The following is a 25,302-nucleotide window of genomic DNA, read 5'->3' on the forward strand; positions in this document are numbered from 1 at the left end:
ATCGAATCCCAGGTTCAGACACTTAGCACCCACCCAGAAACACCTGGCCATGTAACCTTGAGCAAGTTACTTAACCCCAGTTGCTTAGGGGCAGCCAGGTGGCTCAGCGAGTAAGAGCACCGGCTCCAGTGTTGGGATGACCTGGGGATCAAATCCGGGCTCAGATACTCACCACCACACCCAGAAATAATAACTGGCCGTGTAACCTTGAACAAGTTACTTAACCCCGATTGCTTAAAAGAAAAATTTGTTGATGTCTTTCAGTTTTATGTCATTATATTTTCTACTGTATTCCTTTCCCTATTCTCTCTGAGTTACTTCTTATAATAAAGTTTGAAGAAAGGAAGAAAAAAAAAGTTCTGTAAAACTAAATAACATTTTCAACAAGTCTCTTATTATATGCAGGATCCCACACCTTTAGTTTCTCATTCCTACAAAGTAATAAGGGGAGATGTCTTCTCATATCTCATTATTGGGGTCAAGTTTGATCAATATATCAATTAAAGTATGAACTGCTTTTCAGCGGACCACCCTGTATTTCTTTTATTTTAAAAAAATAAATTATTTTCCTCTTTTTTTTTTAATAGCCTGGTGTCTCAGTATTTTTGGTAAATCCCCAACCATCCAATGGTCACTTCTCAACCAAAATTGAAGTCAGGCAAGGAGACAACAGAGATTCATTAATCAGGCGCTTAATGAAGATGGACAGAGGAATCAAGGGTGAGCCACTGCTTTGAAATACAGAGTTGGCATTTATTTTAGCAGTAAACTATAGTTTTGATCCATTTCAGGGAAGCATTAGGAAAAGAAGCAGCTGACTGATTTAGGGAGGTAGAACAATGGTATGGGAAAATGACTTTGCTGGGAGTTGAGAGAACCGAGTTTGAGCTGGGGCTCTGTCATTGTGTATATATGTGATAGTGGACAATTTCTTCCACCTCATGAGTCTCAGATTCTTACTTTATGAGATGAGGTGTGGGTTATTTTTGTAATTCTGTGACAGTTGTACACTTGTTACTTGTAAAAAACAAATTACAACGTATTCCTGTTTGGTAATAGTTTTTAAATCAACATTATATAGCATTCGAGAGACATGGTGGTATGGTAGATAGAAAGCAGACCTTTGAGTCAGGAAAGTATGGGTTCGTTTTTTACCTCTTACACACACTGGTTGTGTGACCAACTATGGGCAAGTCACAGCAAACTTCAGTGCCTCCAAAAGAGGTTATGGATGAGCCAGTTCTCTGTATTGGTGTTGGGAGTTTCTACTTTGAGAGTCCCATACACCAGTGAAATTATAAATCTGGTCCAAAAAAATCCCAACTTCAAAATGGAATGTAGTGCCAACATCTCTATCAAAGTACTTGGATACTGACCTGACAAGATATTCCAGAATTGTACTTACCTCTGGTAATTCCCTTTCCTAAGCTTTTGGAACAGTTTTTGTCTCCTATGTGTAACTAGTCATATATAAAACTTTCTCTTTTCTTGTTACATTTTTCTTGATATCTTTGGTTTTTATATAATTTGCATTTCTAATTGTGGTTTTCCCTTCCTTACCAAGAACCCTCCTTTATAATAAAAAAGAGGAGAAAAAAATTTCAGCAAAACTAACTAATGCATCAACTGTCTGACAGTATGTGTAATATTTCAAACCCCTAGTCCCCCACCTCTGCAAAGAAAGTAAAAAGGTACATTTCCATGGCAATGTTTTCAAAAAGTATTCTAATTTCTGTTTAATGATGTTAAAAATTTAGGATAGTGGATAGAAATGTTACTGGAAGCATGAGATTGATGCCCTCTAGCCACAGAAGAGATCATCTCTTGAGACCTTTCTGGCAGGCTGTTAGAATGCTTTGATTTTTGAGGATAATTGCCTCTAGGGGATATGAAAGAGTTGAAACTTGATACACAATTTTTAGTCTCTCTTTTATAATAGTCGGCAAATATGCCAATTAGTACCCATTGTATTGAGGGTGATTATAATTCAGGTCCAGGAGAAGCTGGACTAAAGCTATCATTTCATTCCACAAAGGCCATTTGATGAAAATGGTCTCCCCACATAAGATATGAACCAGTAACTTACAGGTGAAAAGCTCTGTATCATATTATCTATCTCCCAAGACTTTAACTCATGCCATCCTTTTTTTCCCTCTTCAAATGCCTTAATTTGTTGTAGAGTTGTGGATTTAAATTTTAGTTTTTTCAGTGATAAGAGGAAACTGACATAAGAAGTTGAAATAGCTCAAAAAACAAAAAAAATTGTTTGGTAGTTATGAAAGACAGAGTCAGACTTTACAGCAAAATGTATTTTGGCCCTTAGAAGTCTGATTGAATATGGAGATTGCTTGGGAGCAGTTTACTTTAGAATTCCTTGGTACAGTGAGCTCCGAGATGAAAGGTGGGGCACATAAACATCTCTTGTGACTTAACCAGTGCTTTTTTGGGTTGAAATGTCTTTGTGTTACCTTCTGATGTGCAAGTTCAATTGTGATGGCTGTTCAAGCTCGCTTTTCCCCTTTCCATATAAAATTCTAGTCATATATGAAGGTTGCTTTTGCTTCTTATTGCCCATTTTAGTTTGTTAGGTCATTGTTCTACTGATGAATTGATTCTCTCATTTCCCCAGAGAATCTCAGTAGTCTTTTAGCTGGGCTTTGCCTTGGATACCATGGGTTGCTGGTGATTGCCACATATGTCTCAAAATCTACATTTTAGCTTACTGTCCTTCATCCCTTGCTTCCTGAACAATAAGCCTTGTGCCTGGTTGTCTTACACTCCAAGCATAACCTGAAGTTGAATTCATTGATTGCTTTTATCTGTCAGGCCTCTTAAACTAAGCTTAGTACTGTCAAGGTAGCATATGGAAGAATCTATCCATGGACCTCCTGGGGAGAGGGTATAGAAGGGGGTGGTGGCAATTCAAAGAACAGCTGTACTTTTTGGAGACTTAAATTCATAGGGTGGCATGTAGAATGAGATATAAAATCTAAGCCTCAGCATTTATAGCCACATATTATGAGCTCTTAAACCATATAAAATGAAACAGTTTTGTGTTGGGAAGCCTCAGCATTGCTAGAATAATAAATGAGTTACATTTGGGCTGGGTTGTTTGTTGGCAGGGCTGATGGAATATAAATTTATTCAAAGGACAAGTGCTTTGCTTGCCAGGATTCATCTTATCAGGTTGAGAAAGAGTAAATCAAGAAATCCGCAAGCAAAGAGCTCTGGAACTCATCCAAAGGTTTAAAATTGTTAAAGCTGCTCCCTTTTCCTGTACCTCCTCCTTCCTCTCTTGCCATTCATCTTTGAGCAAAACAAGAGTCTGGTATTGCTGTTCCTCTCAGTAGTAATACTTTTCTCCCCAAAAGTGCTTTGAGAATAGTTGGACAGTTCTCTTAGACCTGCTGCTACATTCAGGGAAGCAAAAAAAGAAAGAGATGTTTCACAACATTGAAAAAAGGGTTAATACAAACATATGAAAGTGATGTGAGAGGCTACATTGGATGTGACTGTAAAGTCTCCATAGACCTTTTTTTCTTCTCCTTTATATTTATTGTTCCAGGAGATGTCAGTGTTACACAGATTCATTGGTCAACTTTGGTGAAAGCTGATAGTCCTATGATTTGGTACTGTTTGGCTTTTTGTTTTCTGAGACTGAGGTTGCTTTAATAATCTAACTGGGGGGGCTTTGTTTAGCTGGGCATTAACAACGAATGTCTCATAAGAATGTGAATCTCTTCTGCTATAGACCTTTCCAAGGTAAAACTGATGAGATTTGATGATCCTGTTTTGGGACCTCGTCGTGTTCCTGTCCTGGGAAAAGAACATGTGGAGAAGACCCCCATTTCTGATCATGCTGTATTTCATGTGGACCTCACGAGCAAGAAAATTCACCTCACTGAAAATGGATTAAGGGCAGATATTGGTGATTCAATCATCTATCTGGTTCATTAAACTGCAGACAGATTTGGCTATTATGGATCCTGGCTTGAGGGATGTCACTAACCTGATTGTGCATACAGATTGGCCTTGAGAACCTCAGAGTGGACCAAAAGAGCTGTCATTTTTGAACCATTGAATTTTGCATGTAATCTTGCACTAAGTCATCTTTGAGACTTGGATATAATAAAACTTTTTTTCCCCCACCTTTGGATCTAAGTTGAGAACTAATATTGAGTGTCTCAGAAGCTTCCTATCTTTTCATTATTCATACTGAGTCATCAATATGATATTTTTATGAGGTGGTACTTTGTACTGTTTATAAAGGTCTACGGAGTATCTAATAGCTATTAAAAATGTATAAATTTTTGAAATAAGACACATGTAAGCACAGAATCAGAGGCAAAGGTTTTGGCAACTTTAGCTTGCATAGTTTCAGATGCTTCTTCAAAAAAAAAGTTAGACCGTTTGAAGTTTTTATAAGCCTCTATTTGAAGGGAGGAAAACCTTATGATGGCACAAAGAACAAGTATAAAAATCTAAAGTTGAGTATGATCACATGTTTGATAGAAAGAACTTTGCCGAATGCCTGACAACCAAATGCAGATAGCATTTCCATTCAGTTTCACATATTTATAATTTTAACAAAGACCAGAAATTGGTGACTTCTCTTATAGAAGGATAGATTTGGATGGAACCATGGTGCTTTGTGAAATTTCAGAGAGAACTTCCCTGTTCTAGAGTACCTATTAAATTTAACAATAGTCATTTTTTCAGATCAGTGCTAAATTTCCAGCAATTTATTACATCTAGGATTAGATTGACACCAAATTTAGTATTTTTAAAGGAAATTTAATATCAGAAATTTTTTTAACCAGATTTATCTTTCATCAAATGAAGTTTAAATAAAGTTAGATGTTGATTGTACTATGTGGGCTTAACATAATCCTTGGTAGAAAGATTTCATATTGTCTGTGCCTCATTTCTTTCCAAGAAGAAATATTAACTAATATATTAAGTTGGAATCTTTCCACTTCTTTCAACTTTCAATATAAGTATTCTAAAACAATTAAAGAAACTAAACTAAAATCTAGGGATGTCTCCAGTCCCCCACCTCATCCCACACTACCCTACCTGGCTCATTCTTTACTATGGAGCCACATACTCTTTCTTTCATGAGCTGTTTGTTTCTCAGTTTTATAACTCCAGTTCACTGTGCCAGGTTGATTGCCTGATCATAGAATTTTAAGACTGGAAGAGACCTTTAAAGATAAATTATATAGTTCAGGCCCCCCATTCAACTCTTATAAATAGTCACTAGTCTTAATGATACCAGAACTCAAGATGTATCATTATCAGCTATGTACTGCGGTTTCCTGCTTTGAATCTGTTCATTTTTGACTAATATATGTCACTTCCCTGGCCAGGTTCAGACTGCGTTATTCCACCCATGTTGCCTTTGCTATGCACTGAGTAATAATAGTTGATAATTACATAGTACTTTAAAGTTTGGCAAGCATATATGTGTGTATATATATATGTATTTATCACCTTACTTAAGCCTCAGAACAACATTTTAAGATCTTTTTATCCCCATTTTTCTGATAAGAAAATGGAGTTTAGAGAGGACCTCATAGTCACATAGATATAGGGAATAATGATGATAATAATAACTGGCATTTATATAGTGCCTACTTTGTGCCACATACTGTGCTGAAAGCTTCATGAACATTATCTCAATTGATCCTCACAAGTCATCAGTGACCAAGGTCTCCCTGATTCTCGCTGAAGCCCTTTTCTCACTGCGGTGCCTCAAGTAGTTCTTTATATGGATACACTCAATATTCTACCTTTAGTTTGTTAGGTATTTATTTTAAAAATAAATGTTTTATTAGTGTTTTCTAAAAAAACATCATCGTCACTACCTAATAATGAATCCCCTAGCCCTTACCTTCATAGCAGAGAAATATAGCTAAGGCAAACAAACCAGCATATTGGCTGTGCTGAACAACATCAGCCTCATTCCACATCTCTCAGCCATGAGCAGGGAAGTGTGTCTTGCTGTCAGTCTCTCACAGTCCAGATTGGTTATCACACTGATCTAAGTTCTGATGGCTTTCCAAGTTTTCCTTTCACCATTGTCGTGATCACTGTGTACCTCATTCTTCTGGTTCTGCTTATTTCACTTCATATAAATTTTCCCAAGTTTCTCTGAAATCATCACTTCCATCATTTCTTGTGGTACAACAAAATTCCATTATATTCATATACTGTAATTTCTTCAACCATTTCCGTGGTTGATGAGACACCCTGCTTCCCCCCAATCAGGTATTTATTTTAAAGTGCCAATTATGTGCCTGGGTACTCCAGGAGCATAAAAACACAAGGTGTATGTAATCCTTGCCTTTAGGAAGTCTGCCATCTTGGTACAAACATGCATACCTAAAACAATGGACAATCAAGATCATGCTTGCTCAAGTGCCAACATGTATGACACAAGAGAAACACTTTCGGGAGATCAATCGGAGTAACTGGGGGAAGTTTCACTGAGTAGATAACTTACTGATCTGGTAGGCCAGAAAGTATGTAAATGGCACAAATAGAAGTGATAGGGAGAAAGGGAAGGAGGGAACAGAATATCAGCCATGGGGTAATGGCATCATCCAAAGCTTGGAGGTAGAAATATGCATGGCTTTTTAGGAACTAGTGACAAGTATGACCAGGAACCGTAGCAGCATTCTAAAATGCAGCCATTATATAGCACTGAACAGCACAATGCCATCTGTCCTGCTGGTCTACCCTAAGAAAAACTTAGACTTTTCAAGCTGCCTTATAGATGAACTCTTTACCCTATGTGTTCTCTCCCCTAAATAGAGTATGAGTTTCTTGAGAGGAAAGACTGAACTTCCTTTCTGTTTGTAGAAAGACCATTTCTAGACCATGCTTAGCACATAGCAAACTTTTAGTAAATGCTTTCCCATTTCATTCCCTCATGTCCTCTTTTTTTTAAATTTTGTTTTTTTTTTTTAGTTCACAACATTCATTTCCACAAGATTTTGAGTTAAAAATTTGCTCCCCGTCTTTCCCCTACCCACCACCCCAGAGCAGCAATCCCACTGAATACCCCCTCCTCCAATCTGCTGTCCTATATCCTGCCCCATTCCCCATCCAACTTTCCAGTAGGGCAGGATGGATCGCCATACCCCAGTGCCTGTATATCTTATTTCCCAGTGCATATAAAAAAAAAATGATAATTTTTTAAACATTTGATTTTAAAACTTTGAATTCCATATTCTTTCCTTTCTTCCCTCATCTCTCACCCTTACTGGGAAGAAAACAATTCAATATAGGTTGTACATGTGTAGTTACACAAAACATTTCCATAGTGGATATATTGTGAAAGACTGATTATATTTCCTTCCATCCTATCCTGCCCCCCCACTTGTTCTGTTTTCTACTTTGACCCTGTCCCTTTTCAAAAGTGTGTGCTTCTAACTATCCTCCCTCCCCCCCCCAATCTGCTCTCCCTTCTACCATCCCCCCTCTTATCTCCTTCCCCCCTACTTTCCTGTAGGGTAAGATACCCAATTGAGTGTGTATGTTATTTCCTCCTTAAACCAAATTCAATGACAGTAAGGTTAACCCATTCCTTTTTGCCTTCCTGTTCTTCCCCTCCATTGTAACAGTTTTCCCTTGCCTCTTTTATATGAGATAATTTACCCTATTCTGTCTCTCCCTATCTCCTCTCATTATATTCCTCTCTCACCTCTTAATTTTATTTTTAAAATATCATCCCTTCCTATTCAATTGATCCTGTGCCCTCTATGTATAATTGTACACATATATACACACACTCACATATGCACAATATACCCTTCTATATAGACATATGTATCTATACATATATATCTATACATTTATATTCCTTTCAACTATCCTTATACTGAGAAAAGTTTCATAAGTTACAATTGTTGTTTTTCCCTGCAGGAATGTAAATAGTTCAACTTTGACAAATTCCTTATGATTTCTTTTCCCTGTTTACCTTCTCATGCTTCTCTTGCTACTTGTATTTGAAAGTTCTATATTTCAATGAATGACCATATTTTCCCCTGAAACATGATACTTAGTTTTGCTGTGTAGGTGATTCTTGGTTTTAATCCTACCTTCTTTGACCTCTGGAATATCATATTCCAAGCCCTTTGATCCCTTAATGTAGAAGCTGCTAGATCTTGTGTTATCCTGATTGTGTTTCCACAATATTCAAATTGTTTCTTCTTGGCTGCTTGTACTATTTCTCCTTGATCTGGGAACTCTGGAACCTGGCTATAATATTCCTAGGAGTTTTCTTTTTGGGATCTTTTTCAAGAGGTAAGTGGTGAATTATTTCAATTTCTATTTTGCCCTCTGGTTCTAAAGTATTAGGGAAGTTTTCCTTGAGAATTTCTTGAAGGATGATTTCTAGGTCCTTTTTTTGATCATGGCTTTCAGAATTTTTAAATTATCTCTCCTGGATCTATTTTCCAGGTCAGTGGTTTTCCCAATGAGATATTTCACATTGCCTTTTATTTTTTCATTTGTTTGGATCTGCTTAATAGTATCTTGGTTTCTCATAGTCATTAGCTTCCATTTGCTCCAATCTAATTCTGAAGGAATTATTCTCTTCAGTGAACTTATGAAATTCTTTTTCCATCTGGCAAATTTGGCTTTTTAAGGCATTCTTCTCCTCATCAGCTTTTTGGGCTTCTTTTGCCATTTGAGTTAGTCTATTTTTTAAGCTGTTATTTGCTTTAGTCAGATTGTTGACTCGCTTTTTGTGATTTTCTTGTATCTTTCTCATTTCTCTTCCCAATTTTTCCTCCACTTTTCTAACTTTGTTTTCAAAATCCTTCTTGAGCTCCTCTATGGCCTGTAACCAGTTCATATTTTTCTTGGAAGCTTTTGGTGCAGGAGTTCTGACTTTGTTGTCTTCCTCCCATTCCATGTTTTGATCCTTTTTGTTCCCAAAAAAGGAATCTAAGGTTTGACTGCTGTGTTTGCTTTGCTTTTCCATGTTGCCACTCAATTACTTGACTTTTGAGCTTTTTGCCACAGTAGAACTCTGCTTCCAGAGAGGAGAACTTTGTCCCAAATCACTGGGGTTTTTTCAGCTGCCAGAGCTATTAATTGGGTGCCCTCTCAGAAGCCTCCACAGGCTCTGGCACCTGGTCACACACCCCAGGATTTCCACTCAAGACAGCGATCCAGATCCAAGCACATTTAAGCAAGAGTGATTGCCCCTTAGACTGGTCGCTTGATCCCCCTACAATCTGTAGGCCAGGAGCTCTGAAGCAGCTACATCCAGGGCCACCACACCTCCACTACTACTTCTTGCACCAGGGGGTAAGGGCCAGACAGTGCCATCCCCCCAGTTCCAACAGAGTTCTACACTGACCTTTTACTTTTGCTTTGGCCTTTATGGGTTGATAATTCTGGAAATCTCCACAGCTGCTGGTGATCCACTCTCCTGAAGTCCCTCCAGCCTCTGGGTCGGGGCCACCCTGGGGCTAAAACCATGGGCTTACTCAGGGCTGGGCTCAGCTCCCAGCGTGCTGTAATGGACCCTTCCTGCCAGCCTGCCAGGCTGCCTTCAGCAGGAGATTTGTTTCTCTCTGTCACTTTGTGGGTTCTGTAGCTCTAAAATTTGTTTAGAGTCATATTTTATAGGTATTTGAGGTGGATATGGGGGGAGCTCATGGAGTTTTCCTGCTTCTACCTTGCCATCTTGGCTCTGCCCCTCCCTCATGTCTTCTTAACATGGATCAGTTGTGTCTCTGAGTTTGTTCATGTTAAGGAAGGTCTCATTGCTGATGACTCTTTAAACATCTAAGGTCTTTTAAAAATATGGTTCTGGACATGGTTCTCCATATTATATTTTTAAGTGACTGGAGAATTATTTCAGCTCTTGCCTTCCTGCAATAGTGTTGATTGCATAATAATGAATAGCTTTAAGTATCAATCAACAAGTATTTATCAAGTGCTCACTGTGTTCCCAGAAGCGTGTGAAACATTATTTGGTATGAAAAAAAAATTTGGTGGATGCCTAGGTAGAAGGAGTTGACAATGCAGTTGAAGTGTAACACAGAAATGAACACGTTTTGTAGTGTTACACTCAAACACCAAAGGCACAAGACTTAGATGAATCTTGTTTTGTTTACATTTGAGGTGTCTTCATAGGGAAACTTTTCCCTTCACTCCCTTTTCCCTTTCTTTTGATTTCCATGTAGATTTTACTTTTAAAGTTGTAGAATAAATATTGTAGAATAAATACTGTGCTCTTAGCACAGCACAGTAAGCTATTTTAGGATCTGGTGGTGATTATGAAATAAAGGCTGCTAAGTATACTCTTGTTTACTTTTCTACTATGACTCAGTTTATTGAAAACTATAGTTTTTTGGAGTTTTATACCCAACTATGACTTAATAAAAACTTGACTTGTACCATGTGAAAAATTGTTTCTTAGAAAGATAATGAAGAGGGGCGGCCAGGTAGCACAGCGAGTAAGAGCACCGGCTCCAGTGTCGTGATGACCTGGAGATTGAATATGGGCTCAGACACTTAGCATTGACCCAGAAACACCTGGCCGTGTAACCTTGAGCAAGTTACTTAACCACAATTGCGTAAAAAAAAAAAAAAAGATAATGAAGAAAGGAACTTAGGATACAAGATAGGTAGAAATTTAGGACTCCAAATTTCAAAGTGTACACTATGGAATGAAAAGGACAACTGATATTGATTGGTACGAGCCATAGTGACTTAAGACTGAGACTTGATACTGAAATGATACTTTCTTATACTGTAAGAATATATATACACACACACACACATATGTATATATTCTGTAAGAATATATTTATATATATTCTGTAAGAATACATAGAATATAAATATATATTTACAATAGGTTAACTTCCATGTTTATAGTGGTTCATAGTTCCCTGTTTAAAGAAATAAGATTTGTTCAATCTATCATTATGACCTCATTTTCCAGAATATTGAGGTGACATTCTTAAGAAGAAAAGTTAACTTTGGATCAGTTTGAAGTTCAGAATCATCTAGTTTACTATCAAGGGCCTAACTGGACTCTTTCCTCCCCACTCTTCCCACCCTTCTTTATAAATTGATTTGGAAGTTTTATTTCTCTAACTGTACTATAGATGCTTCTTTAGCTGCTGTTCTGACACCACTGATGCTTTCACTCATGAGATCAGAATATGAGAGTCTTTGTATTTCTGACCCAAGGCAAGGAGTAGGGTGAGTTGGCTTTTATTAACCTTTGCTCTCCATTTGGAATAACAAATCAATCACTTCTTTTTTTTTTTTTAAAGCAATTGGGGTTAAGTAACTTGCTCAAGGTTACATGGCCAGTTATTTCTGGGTGTGGTGCTGAGTATCAGAGCCTGGATTTGATCCCAGGTCATCCTGACTCTGGGGCTGGTGCTCTTACTGTGCTACCTGGCCGCCCCTCAATCACTTCTTATAAGGGTCTAAGGGAAAGAGATAGATTTCAGTGTATTATATGAAAGGCCCAGGCTTTGAATGAAATTGCTTGCTAACCTTTCTTAAGTGTCCTTGAAGCCAGAACAGCTGATTGGTTGGTCCCTTTAGGCCTAACTAGCTAATGAAAGGGAATGATTGCATCTGAGTAGAAGGAGACAGGTATCTTATCCAAACTTTGAATTTGGAACCCTTACCCAGCTGTTTTTTGGTACATGATGGAACGTCCTCCCTTTTGAAATAATTTAAATGTTCTGGCTTCAGCTAAAGTATCTAAAATAATGAGGTGTGAGCTGAAGCTAGGATCGTTTAGCAAAGCAAGTTGTGATTAGATATCCAGGGCATTGGCATGTGTGTTGCATCCTAATCCCCGTCACCCACTTTCAGGGAGTGTTAAATTGGTGTAGAATAAGAAACAGGATGGGAGGAGCATATTAATATGCTAGACTAGGCAAAGGTATCCCAAGCACTTCTCAGCACCTTTATTGACCATGAACATCCGATTTAGGTTTCAGCTACCTGGGGTGAAAGCCTTGTCCCTCCTCTGAAAATCCTACAGCTAAGATACTGAGGTGACATCTGTTACAGTTGGAAAGATGACTAAATCTTGACCTTCCCCCACCCTTTTCTCTCAGAAAAAAATACACTTAGCATCAGATTTGTGTAGGATTGCCACTTGTATCTCTAATTTCCTTGAGCAGCGAGCCATTTAGGTGAAAAATGTGCTGTGGATGAATGAGAGGAGCATAGCTACCATAATTGAGAAGGTTCTACGGCTAGCCGCCTTTCCTGCTGCAGCCAAACATGCTCCTGCGCTGCGGTGCTGGCGATTTTCACGGAGGTCATGTACTGGCCCAAAAGCAGCGTTAGAAACTACAGCAAAGCACCGGCTCAGCTACTCTACCTTTCTGTAAACTCTTAAGAGATGATTTTACATTTCACTTTCAAAACAGGTGAAATGATAGTTTGGGACTAAAATATTATAGCAAGGCATGTGAATAACAACTATCTTAAAAATCAGTGAAGGCCCAGTAAATAAATTCAGTGACAACTGAAGTCCTCCTAGACTTAGCAATTAGGCACAATTACCTAGTATTTTTGTCAAGAAGTAGCTACCTCCTTAGACTTTTGACTTCATATATAATAAGGGCAGGCTTGCTAGCATGAATACCATGTATTATTCACATAATGCTGAGAAAGAAGAAAAAAATTATTTCAGGACTGCAAACAGCAAATTGTTCCTCTCAGGGAAAATCCAATACAGTTGCTCAGCCCTCAAAAAACTCCTTCAGTAAAATAAGTAATTGGAAGCCCTTAAGTGAAGTAAAGTTGTAGCATTCAAATTTAGGAGGCAAATACCTTGGGCTTGCACAGGGAGATGCAAGTAGCTTTTTGGATACCACTTCCCCTTCATCATTTAGCACCTGAGAATCTGACTTTAATGAGAGAATGAGAAACCTTAGTGTTAGATGGCTTATAACTACAGGCAGGAAAGACTTGGAAATAGGAGTGGCATGAATAAAGAAACTGAACAATTGATTGAACCATAGTCAAATTTGCCACTAAGTCCTCCTGTACCTCAACCCCTTAGCAATACTTAGTTTAGTGACATTTCCTATAATGCAACCAATTCTTCCTTAGGAAATAGTGTTGTGTTTTGGAAGGAGCACTGGTCTTGTAGATCTAGGTTAAAATACTGGCTTCCAAACTTACTAGTGAGATAACCATGGGTAAGCCACTTATCCCCCTAAGGCTCAGATTCTTCATCTGTAAAATGGGAATAAAATGCTGTTGTAAGAGAAGCAGTTTGGAAACCTGGGGCTGTAAACATGGGATGTCATTATTATTATTGTTATTATTTTATTTAATCACCACCTTTGACTTTACAGGAACCATATACCAACACAACCTGTGATGACTCAGCCTGGCTGGGGAGTCTATGACAGGACAAGCATCACAAGTATTACGCAGACTCCAGGGGATTGGAGCACTAGCCTCTTCAATGTTTGCAGTGACAAAAAAATTTGTATGTTTCTTCCCTACTTTTAAAATATTCTAAGCTGTTTTTAGTTTTTCCTCACAAGGCAGCAGAGTGCAGAGTAGGGGTGGGGAACCTGCAACCTCAAGGCCACATGTGGTTCTCTATGTCCTCAAGTTTTGCCCTTTGACTGAATCCAAACTTCACAGAACAAATCTCCTTAATAAAAGGATTTGTTTTTTAAAACTTGGACTTAGTCAAAAGGCCATGCTCAAGGACCTAGAAGGTCATATGTGGCCTTGAGGCCACAGGTTCTCTACCTGTGGTGCAGAGGAGCAAGGATTAGAATTAAGTGAAATGAAGATAACTGACCTAATTTGTTTCTTCTGCCATATTTTCCTCTATTCTAGTATTTCTGTAGCCCAAATCTGTTCATCTCTTTTGATTTTTTAAAGAAAAACTGCCATTATGGTTTCAATTTTTTTCTTATCTGCTAATTGAGTTTTTTAATTTCTATAGGGAGGGCTCTAAATTCTGACTTAAATTCATTTGTAATTTCTTAACAATTTCATTTATCTTTTGAACCATTCTTAAATTTCTTGTTCCAGGTTGTCTTGGGAGTCTACTAGAGTCAGTATTTCATCATGTATTGGTTCACTTTCCTTTGTCTTGTAATATTTGTTAAGAGTATTGTAATCACTGTGATGATTTAGTATTCATCATTCCTTTTAGTTTTAGGATCCTCTGTGTTGCTATATCTGCTTCTGCTATGGATTTTTAATTTTCAAATCTTTGATGCTTCAGCCTTTTTTCCTCATATTTCTTTGTCATTCACTTTCTGACTCCTCTCTCTTTGCTGGCAGGTATACTCCCAGACTAGGCTGAAAGACTTTTTGGGGACTTCAAATTCACCAGCCTTAGTCTCTCTCCTGAGTAGACTCTGGAGCAATTGGACTGACCCCCAGCTGGGTTTCAGTCCCCTTTCCTTCAGACTCAGTACATTCTTGAACCTTTGCTCCAATTTCTCATCTCACCTTTCTTTGGCTACACTAATTTCAGTACCTTCTGATTTTTTGCAGGGTGGGGAGGGTGTTTTGGGAAGACTCTCTGAAGCTTTGGGAGTTGTCAGCCTAGGGCTGATCCCAGGTAGAAGGCAACCTGCTTTCAATTCCCTTGCCCTTCCTTATGTGGATGGGTAGAATTGGTGGTAGAGTTGTAGAATGAGATGATTGGGAATGGAGTATGCTGGTAAAATCTCTGAATTAGAAGAGGATCCCAAAATAGGTCCTATACACATGTGCACTCTTACTGAAATATGGAAGCTGGCGGGGAGAAAGATTTGATGCTGCTGAATTACTGCTTTAGGAGATAGTATTCTATGGCGTTAATGCATAAGGATTTTATTTTGTTAGAGCTCTCTTTTTTTTGTCCTGTAATCGCTCTACATCTGATGCATAATTCCTCTTTTTGGAGGTTTTGGTAGTTAATGGACGTCTAAAGACAGTGTCTGATCCTCCATCCTGTTGATCTAATGATCTTGAAGTTGTTCTAAATTGCTGCTGAATGAAAATGAGTCACTTGATCCCTGGCAGGAAGCTTCTTAGTTTTCAGATCACCAAAAGATCTCACTGGCCTCTGGATGACATTATTCAGGTAGCAAGTGTATCACCTGACTTTGGAACCCCTTACTTTTCCTAGGTTCGGTGTAGTTGTTTGGGGATTAATCATTTATGTAACTTGGCTTGAGCCCCTATACAGTCCAATATCTACTGCTAATCACAAAAGAGACTCATAAATTCAGTAGCAAAAATATTTAATTAAGATATGAAACAATTTAAATAACAAGGAAGGGCATTAAATAGCAAAAAAAAAATGTTCATTGTTTCCACATTCCATAAGCAGAAGCTAACTCCTTTTCCTCCAGGAGAGTTATCTAATCCTCCAGCAGAATGGCCAGATGCAGTTCCTTCAGAACTCATGGCTGCGGTGACAAACACTTAGTACATGCTGTTGTTTACCTCCTAGCATGCTTTGTAGCGGTGTTTCTCTTGGAGAAGGCCTGGAGAATGCCTGGAACTTCTCATTTGTCTTTTGGAGTCATCAGGGTCCAGTCACAGCTTCTAGGTTTGGGGATGCTATAACCATGTGAAACCGTTTCCCCCTCTCATCATAGCTACAGCTCACTTCTATGTCTGTAGTTACCACTGCCTATTTCACTTGTCTTTCCTTTTTTCTTTCCAATTTGTGCTGTCCACTTTTTAAACCGTTTGCCTTAGAGCAGCACTCCACACCAACCAGAGCCTGCCTTGTGATATTGCTACATTGTCCAGCTAGATATATCTGAGAAATTTATTTCAGAGAATAAATCCCAATGAGTGATGTTTTCCACTCCAGGCATTGTGGGCAATGAGACCCTAGGGACATGACCACTGCACCCTATTCCCCAGCCCAAGGTATTTGAATATCCCCTGGGATTATGAGAATGTTATGAATCTCCCTATCTTTGGGCTACTAAACACAGTGGCCATGGTGTGTATGTAGGCCTTGGTGCTTGATGCATCAAATACAAATAATGGTGCTAATAACTGTTACTCATATTTCCATAGCTCTTTAAGGATTACAAACTCTTTTTTCTCACAACCCTGTGAGGTAAGTATTCTTTCTTGGGGGGGAGGGTGTATTACTAAGTTCATTTTCCAGTTGAGGTTTCAGATGAACTAGTGACTTGCCCAGGGTCACATAATTGGTAAGTCTTCTGACTCCAAGTTCCAGCTTTTCTCACTGTATGTGCAATGATTCTTTTTATTAGTTAACTAGGTTTGTTGCTATGTGCAAAACAAATTTGTTGACATAGTATGAAATAAAAGCTCTGAAGCAAAAACTAGTCTGTGCAGTACATTTAGCTCTAAGTTCAGGGAACCAAGTTGCAAATAGTTTCCAAATTTAATTGGATAGATGACAAGTCATTTCAGGCACTGGTCAAAATCAGAACAACTTTTTGAGATGAGAAATAGAACAACGTCAGCTTTAAGATTAGCACAGGGAGTTATATCAATATGACAAAAAGACTTCTGTAAACTTCATAGAAAATGATGGCTACTAGCCTAACAAACCATCTATATAGTATATATATTTAAAACAAATTTTATATATTAACATGTATTAGAAATACTTATTTAAATGAAAATTTAAATGTTCTTTGATTGTATTGTTTTATAGAAGATTAAAATAATAATACATTTAATTTGGTGCTTTACATATATCATCTCAATTGATCCCCACAAAAGCCACTGTGAGGTGAGCATTGGAAATAGCATTATATCCATAAGGTTCTGGGGCATTAAATGGCAAACTTCAGCTTAATGATAGTGAGTGTAATGTTAGGTTTGAACCCAGGTCTTTTGACACCAAAACCAGTACTCTTTCCTCTATACGTTGCTTTGAGTTAACCTCTTGTCAGTAGTTAACTACAGAATTTGAATGGGAGTTCTGTTATAGCTAGAAAGGCATTTAAAAAAAAATTGACTAGGAGTTGAACAGAAAATGTGCCAAGCTACCCTTCCTGATTCTGGCTGACCACATGCTAGCTAAGCATTTGGGTCCTTTGTGCATTATAAATCCCTGGTTATTTCTTCAAGGACCCCCCCCTTAATGGTCACTGAGCAAACAAGAAGAGTCAATGTCTAATTGGTGATCAAACATTCATCTTGAGATGATCAGGTCCGGGTTTAGAGGTGACCTTGTGTGTGAGAGAGTTCTGAAGGTCCTGGTCCATCAAGCAGAGCTGACTGGTGGTAGAGAACATTTCAGCATCAGAAAAAATTGACCAAAGACTTGCGATGGAAAATGCTATCCACATTCAGAGAAAGAACTATGGAGTTTGAATGCAGATTGTAGCATACTATTTTCACAGTTTTTTGTTTTCTTTCTTGTGCTTTTTCCCTGTTGTTCAGATTCTTCTTTCACAACATGACTAATGTGGAAATATATTTAACATGATTGTACATATGTAACCTATGTCAGGGAGGGGAAGTGAAGGTAGGAAGGGAGATAAATTTGGAATTCAAAATCTTATAAAAATTAATGTTGAAAACTATCTTTCCATATAATTGGGGAAAAATTATTATCAAGGATAAAAGAAAAAGAATGGAAGAGAGAGGGACAGACTCATTCTTTTTTTAAAGGCCCACTGAGTCATCAGCTCTCCTTGATTGGTGTCCAATAATGGAGTTGTTTCATCATCACCAAATACAAGTCCTTTAGCCCTGACTCACACCTGGTGGGAAGCATCCAGGAGCATGTCATACCCAAGTGCCCAAATGCTGAGCAAGCTAGCATACATGGTCAGGGAGAATCAAGAAGGGTAGCTTTGCATATGCCCTATTCAACCCATCAGAACAATACGCATTGTATTTGTCACTTGGTTTTCAGTTCTTATTTGGAGGATAAGAGTAGAGGTCTTGTCTCATTAGGTTCATGTTTAGGGATATATTTTTTGTGAAGCTTTTCTGTACAAATTTACTATTAATTAGTTTTTCTCGTTGTGGTTATTATTGGCAGGTTTCTGTGGTCTTTTTTGTACCATGTGTCTTGAGTGTGACATTGCAAGGCATTATGGGGAATGTTTATGTTGGCCATTATTACCCAACTCCACCCTTGCGTTAAGAGTAGGCACCAGAGAGAGGCATAAAATACGGGTAAGTGTGTGGGAAATGGTGTGTGCTTGGACACTGAGTCTTAAGCGTTATTTTTAATACTCCTCTGGAAAGAAGAATAGTGAGAGAATAGCAATGACTACAAAAATAGACAGCTTGAATTCATGAAAATGGAAAAGGCTAATCTACAACATCCTTGTATTGCTAATTAAACTTCTAGCCATCCTAGGTTTTGCTAGTAGCTCTTTAACTGTTTTTCTCTGGGATTAGGAAGTCAGTTCTCAAGTTTTGGGTGGTGGTGGTGGTCATGCATAATTGTCTGAGTCAGACACTTCCTCTTGCCCTGGTAATTCAGTCGTCAATTTAAAATAAGAAATAGATGTCAGTAAGCATCTTTTTCAAAGTGAAGTGGAATTCAGAAAAGCAAATCAGAGGTGCTTTTTAAAAATTCCCTCCATTATAGGAGACTAATTCTCTGAAATGGAAATTAGGATCATAGATTTAGAACCACAAGGGGATCTAAGGAAGTGGTTATCTGTTCCAACTCACTTATTTTACAGGGGATGATCTCCAGTCATCCTGATTTTTATCTTGCCACTGGACTCAGATAGCTTTGGAGGAAAAGTGAGGTTGGTGACTTTGCACAGCCCTCCCTCACTTAAATCCAATTTACTTGTAGGTTATAATACTGCCTTCCTGATGTCATGGTCCTCTTTGAGGAGGAAGGACAAAAGGAATGCATGAATGAACTTATTTTACAGTTCAGGAAGCTGAGGCTAAGAGAGATGAAGGGACTTGCCCAAGGTCATGTGAGTAGTTAAGTGGTAGAGTCTGGATTTGAACACGAGTCCTTTGGCTCCAGATCCAGCCCTTTCCCCACTGTATCATAACTAATCCCAAGAAGACCATGGCACAGTGAATAAAGCACTAGCCTTAGAACTAGCAGGACTTGGATTTAAGTCTCACCCCTAATACATACTGGCTACTTGACCCCAGTCAACTCACTTAACCTCTGAGTTCTCTGGAAATACTCTAATACTCTGAATTACAGAGAAGGTTCGCTTACCTAGGCGTTTCTTATACCACTGAAATCACAGGTTCAGGCTCCATTCTAATCCTTACCTTTATAAGATATACATAGAATCTTGCTACTTACTACCGGTGTGACCTCAGGCAAAACATTTAACGTCTCAGCTTCAGCGTTTGCTTATCTGTAAAATGAGAGAGTTGGACTAGATTGATTCCAAGGTTCCTTCTGTCTCTAAACCTATGACCCTATGTCTTCTAAAAAAAAAAGCCAGTTCCATACATTAAAGGCCCAATACAATACAGCTGAGTGATTAGAGAGGTGTTAGTTCCCTCTTTCTCCCCCACCTCCACTTCTGTTATAATTGAATGCCATATCTTAAAGGTGAGCATATGTGAATGCATGTCCTGAGTGTCTTGAGTTCTGCCCTAGGGCACTCTCTGTGAAGACTGGTTGGTTGTGCACTGCTGCTGGCCCCTTTCTGTCTGCCAGATGGCTCGGGAACTTAAGATGAAGACAGCCCAAATGGATGAAGTCTGTGCAGCATCTTCAACTCAAGTTTTTGGGGCCCCTGGAACTAAAGAATTAATTGTTTGAAAGAAATATGTTTTTCCTTCTCCCCCAAAGCAGCAAACAACAACTTAGTGTGCAGAAAAAAATGACTCCACTTTCTTCATAATTATTATACAATGATATGGTATTAAAAATAAAATATTTTTCATATTGCATCTATAGTGTTCTTCCCTCTTTCACTGAATTTGTCAATCCATGGATGTAAATTTTTAGAAGTGTTTCTACAACTCAGCAGCCTTAGGAGCCCAGTTACACTCCTTTTCTTCTTGTAGCCCCTTCCCTCTTTATATTTGTTTTTTTGTCACTAGAATGTAAACTCCTTGAGGGCAGGAACTGTTTGGTTGCTTGTATTTATTTGTATTCCTATCCCTTAGCATAGTATGTATAACAAGTGCTTCCTCTAGCATCTCTCTCTCTCTCTCTCTCTGTCTCTCTGTCTCTGTCTCTGTCTCTCTCTGTCTCTCTGTCTCTGTCTCTCTGTCTCTCTCTCTCTGTCTCTCTCTCTCTCTCTGTCTCTCTGTCTCTCTCTCTCTCTCTCTGTCTCTCTCTCTCTCTCTCTCTCTCTCTCTCTCTCTCTCTCTCACACACACACACACACACACACACACACACACACATTTATCTATTCTTCCACCTTCCCCAGCATCCCTACCACTCTTTCTTCTCAAGGGATATTTGCTAGGACTGAGAACCTAAACTTCTGTGTGAAATTCTTCCAACAAGCTGGTGAAAGAAGTTATTGGGTTAAAGAATTTTGAGGAAGTCCAAGCAAATACAATGACTGGTATTATTTGTCCCTGCTCCAGCTGTCCTGAGGTGAAGCTAGCATTGCCAAGGCCAAGGCTGATACAAAGACTGTCCTAACTCTCTTCTATCCTTCCACAGAACACATGTCTTCTCCAGCAGTCCTTGACTCTGGGATACCTTTTACATATTTCTGGCAGCACCTTTGGGCAGATAAAGTCATTGGGAAAAAATCAAGCTTTACAATCTTATTCTAGCTAACTCCTGGAATAGCCAAGCATATGGTCTATGGGTCTATGCCTCATCATGGTACAGAGATGATTCTGAGTTCTTGAAGGCTGTCTGGAACAAAAGCTCCAGTAGGTTGTACCAAGATAGAAAACCACTGAATATCGTACCTGTGTCTTTTACTTTAGTGACCCATCTAGCTGTATTCAGAGAGATTTTTCACCAGAAGTTTGAACACCAGATGGTGGTGTAGGGTTTTTTGTTTGTTTTCACAAGCACAATATATAATTGCTTCTGACCTTCATGGTTGAAAGGAGTGCCCATACTGATGAAATCATTGAACCTTGAAGTCAATTAGTGGTACAGTCAGATTAAATGAAAATAAAGCTTATTTTATTATTTCATGCTAAAACACATCTCACAGCACAAGCTTACAGTTTGGAATAACATGCACTTTTTTTTTGGCACAGGAAACTGGGTACTTTTCTTCTTTAAGACTATCATACCTACTATGAAAGAAGCAGAGTTTTCTACCCATGCACTGATTTTGGATACAATTCTCTATCTACTCAGTGTATTGAGGTGGAAATGTATCCTGCAGTAAAATTAGAAGTTTCTTAATTTTCTCACTGTGCAGCAGTATGAGCACCCCCCCCACCACCATTTTGTTGGTACCACAAGCCTAAGTCATAAAACCCTGGGTTTTAAAAATATTCTAGTTGTCATAAAACTATAAAGTAGACAATGGAACACGTGTCTGTGTGTGTGTGTGTGTGTGTGTGTGTGTGTGTGTAACAAGAGGGAGAGTGGAGAGTGATCCTGAAGGGAAGTATGAAGGCTATGGTGATTTTTGCTTTCCACTCAAGGCAACAGTGACAGCGGGTGGGAAGGAAGAACCACTTGACAAAAAATGATGCCTCCTCCATGAGAAAAAAAGATTGTTTAAATCAAAATGTAAATTAGACAAAGGACAAATAATAATCCTGGTGTTGAATACAAAATTTTCTCAATTTACTGGAGAAATTCAATAGGAATACCTTGAAGGAGTGACCCATCACTAATCCCCTACCTTGTAGTTCTTTGCCATTAGGTCCTCTTGGTTTTCAGGGTGTCAAATGCAAAACTGGGTCCTCAGTGTGTCCAGTGTGTTACCTTATAGACTTGCAAAGTGGTCAGTGATTCTACTCTCTGGTTTTGGGTGCCAGTGTCAAGAATGACTGGTGTGTGATACTTGTTCCAATGAGAAGGATGTCAGTACCAAAGACTAAATTCAATGAGGACATCAGTCCCCACCTCCCATCTCCACTCCTGGATCCCATCCTTTGAAACACCTAGAACTTTGCTTTTTTGTAAAGCTATGAAAGAGAAGGTTTAAGGAGGCTTAGAATTCACTGTCTTCCCCCCTCCCCTTCCCCTCATTTCTATGCTGTGTAATGTTTAAGTATTTATTTACAAAACTGTCCACACTGATGACCAGAGGATGCTGCTGATATAATAAAAGTGATTCATATACTTTCTCTCACCAGTATTTTTCTCTGGTCTCTTAAGGAATATACTGTGTCTGAAAAAGAACAGAGGCATTCTAGCTCTCAGGTGCTACTCTGTTCCCATACCAAGCAGTTTACTCTCGGAGCAGAAAGTTCCTTTTCCTTTTTCTTTCTTCATCTACTCTTTTCTCCTCTACTCCCTTAGTCTATAATAATAATAATAGTAGTGATAACAATTAATAATAATTATAATGATAATAAAGAGCAAGAGACCAGAAGAAATGAAGCCACTGAACTCCATGATAAACACTACGTAAGGCTGAGAGCCTGAGCTGACCTCACTTTAAACTCAAGTCCTTGATTCTTTCTCCTTCTTTCCTTGGCCTTATGGATTCTGTACTGTGGGGTTGTAAGAACTGTATCCCTTAGGGGATGGCAAGTATTCACAAGTTTTCTGGCTCTTCTGGGAAAAGATCAGATTCTTTTGTACTTTTGAAAACATTTGGTTCATCAGCTAAACAGTTTTGGGAGAGAAACAAAAATCCATGAACCCTCCATTTGAAAGTCATGGGGAGATGTGGAATGATAAAAATACTGCACATAGGACAGTTAAGAAGTAATTTCTTGGTGATCTAACAATGACAGGGTAATGCTGGTGCACAAAGGTGGAGACATTCCTTATCTATAACATGGGAACAATAACATCCTACCTCACAAGTTTGTTGTGAAGATAAAATGAGATTTTATGTATGTATACACGCACACACATGTATACATATATGTCCATATGTATGTGCACATATGCTACATATATAGTATGATGTTAACCCTGAAGCACTGTATCAATGTAATCATCATTAAGATAATGAGGGGAGAATGAAGAATTACAAAATACACTATATTTCTTAGGGGTTTCAGGATACTTAAAATTAAAGTGCCTAGAAGTTAGGTTGTTTCCCTTAGCTTTGCCAATTTACCCTTTTAGTCCTTGTAAAGTCAAGTCTTGTCATTTATCTAACAGGTGGCTTACCAGAGTCAACTGTGATTGGTAAAATATTCTCATTGTTTTAAATGAGGTTCCAGTGGGGGCAGGCAGGGTTTGGTTAAAAAAAATTTACTTTTTCCGTGGCACCCTGTACTTCTGAGGCAAGAGACTTCAATCTCATTTCATCACCACAAAGGAGATGGGGCCAACTCTTACTTATTCAGGGATTGGTTATATAGCTGGTCCTTTTAATGACAGTAGTTCATACAGCAGTCACTGTCAGCAATGTTACTATCACAGGGATATACTATAATGATCCTCTTTGTGGATGATCCAAACCCCTTGCCTTCCCACTCACCTCCTGGCCAATACTGCTAGTATATAGCAATTCTTGCTGCTTGCTGCCTACTGCCATATTCAGTTGACATTAACCAAGGAAATGGAAAGATTGAAAGATCCACTACTCCATGGGCTCATAATTATCCAATAGGATACTAAAATTTTGCATTATAAACTCACTTGCTTCATCTTTAGGAACTTTTTTTTCATATCTTTCTGCTGACTTATTTTGGAAAAAAAGGAAATATGTGGCAGTGTATCATAATGGATAGGGCACTAGACTTCAAGTTAGAATAATCTGGTTCCAAATCCTATGTCAGATGTTTATTAGCCATGTCACTTAGCTTCTAAGATGCTTCAGTTTCATCATTTGTAAAATAAGGGTGTTGGACTTGATGGCTTCTAAGATCCCTTCCCAGTATAAATAAATGATGCTATGGTCTTATGACTTATTCCTGAATAAGAGGAGATGAGAGGCAGAATGGAAACAAAGACCTCAGTTTTTTCTAATTCTGTCTCTGATATACACTGGCTGTATGACAACCTAGAGCAAGTTAGTCAGCTTCTTTGTACCTCAGGCAACTCTTTAAGACTTTCAGATATCCATGAGTTCTTGATTCGGATTGGTGGGTGAATTTCCAAACCAGGAATTCCTGGTGAAATGAAAGGTCTGGACCAAAGAGGGGATGTCCAATCGCAACTGCTTTTCATCCTCTACTTAATTCAAACATTGACCATAGCAACTAGTCATGTCCTCCTCATTCTCTGATCATGTTTTGTTTTTGCTGGAGATTGTTCATTACCAGTGCCCTCATTTCTTTGATCAATACACTCCAACTGTAAAGAATCCCTTGCCCAGAAGCCATCCAGATGGAAGGAGCAGTTTTGAAACCATAGGAAAGTGGAATGGAAGAGAATAAGGCTTCAGAGTCAGGGCCTAAGGATGCTGCATGTGGAGTCAAGGGAAGAGGAGGGGGATTAGGGACATTGTGGAGAAGTGCTGGCTCTTAGAAGGAAAACAAAATATTAAGAACTCAGCTGTCTTAGAAAACTTTAAAAGACTGGAGATAGGGGGTCAACCAGGTTATCTATGAAAGGTAGGCTGGGTTTAAGATTCAGTGAGGTAGGGGAACAGCCCCACTCACCAATTCTTTTGGCTCCATGAGCAGAGCATTAGGACAACCTTTGCATAATTCTAAATTATAACTGTAAAGACAGGACAGACAGAGAGCCGGTAGTAATCTGATGTCTAGCCAACCCTTTCATTTGCCATTCAGATGCCAAGATTAGCGAAATCAGAAATCCAGGTTCACACTGAAAAGAGAAACGAATGAATGGAATACCCAAGCTTTCATGCTCCCCCTGCCCCCCCTTCCCCACACAAAGGGAGGCCAAAGATGTGTAACCTGTGCCAGTACATGAATCTCAGGTTTCACATGTTGGCTCATTGCCTATTAATACTGTAGATGACTAGAGATTGTTTTTCAGTTCCATTTGCTTCTTATATTAGGCCAACTCAGTGATCCACCTGTGGTATCCCTGATGTTAAAATAATTTCACACTGATTGAAGATTTTTCCATTGAGCATTCTTCAGACAAATATAGATATTCATCTTCGGCATCCAACTCCTTGCTTAATTTATCCCAGGAAGAATAAAGTAGCAGGACCTGTGGAGGTTAGAAACAAAAAACTTTTAGACTCTAGGGTACATTTAATATTGTTTTGCAACATTAGGTTTCCAAATCAATTAAGCCCAAAGAAATTTTTTCTGGTCTAGAGAACTTGTATTGGTTATACCACTCTCAACTCT

The 25,302-nt window shown here is 38.7% G+C and overlaps 3 protein-coding genes across 11 annotated transcripts in view; 2 read left to right on the plus strand and 1 right to left on the minus strand.

Moving 5' to 3' along the window:
* The window catches only part of LARS1 (leucyl-tRNA synthetase 1), a 57,364-nt gene extending 53,216 nt beyond the window's left edge, over positions 1 to 4,148 (plus strand). For both annotated transcript variants that reach the window (XM_069102673.1, XM_069102674.1), the window contains 2 exons: positions 588 to 720; positions 3,752 to 4,148. In XM_069102673.1, the coding sequence (XP_068958774.1) occupies positions 588 to 720; positions 3,752 to 3,957 (339 nt within the window). In that variant the 3' untranslated portion in view covers positions 3,958 to 4,148. The remainder of the gene's footprint in view (positions 1 to 587; positions 721 to 3,751) is intronic.
* A 6,640-nt stretch (positions 4,149 to 10,788) lies between these two features.
* Positions 10,789 to 19,874, plus strand: PLAC8L1 (PLAC8 like 1). The gene is made up of 4 exons (XM_069102675.1): positions 10,789 to 11,232; positions 13,365 to 13,501; positions 18,014 to 18,150; positions 19,568 to 19,874. Exons 1-4 carry the CDS (start codon positions 11,168 to 11,170, stop codon positions 19,730 to 19,732), a joined length of 504 nt encoding a protein of 167 aa, XP_068958776.1. The 5' UTR covers positions 10,789 to 11,167; the 3' UTR covers positions 19,733 to 19,874.
* Positions 19,875 to 21,051: 1,177 nt separating this feature from the next.
* The window catches only part of SH3RF2 (SH3 domain containing ring finger 2), a 170,250-nt gene continuing 165,999 nt past the window's right edge, over positions 21,052 to 25,302 (minus strand). For all 8 annotated transcript variants that reach the window (XM_069102681.1, XM_069102682.1, XM_069102677.1 and 5 more), the window contains one exon: positions 21,052 to 25,159. The gene's annotated coding sequence lies outside the window, so the exon portion shown is untranslated. The remainder of the gene's footprint in view (positions 25,160 to 25,302) is intronic.

The sequence above is a fragment of the Petaurus breviceps genome, unplaced genomic scaffold (genome assembly GCF_028583685.1).
Source record: "Petaurus breviceps papuanus isolate PSGF00001 unplaced genomic scaffold, PetGlider_PUasm1.0 551, whole genome shotgun sequence".
In the NCBI taxonomy this organism is placed as follows: Eukaryota; Metazoa; Chordata; class Mammalia; order Diprotodontia; family Petauridae; genus Petaurus; species Petaurus breviceps.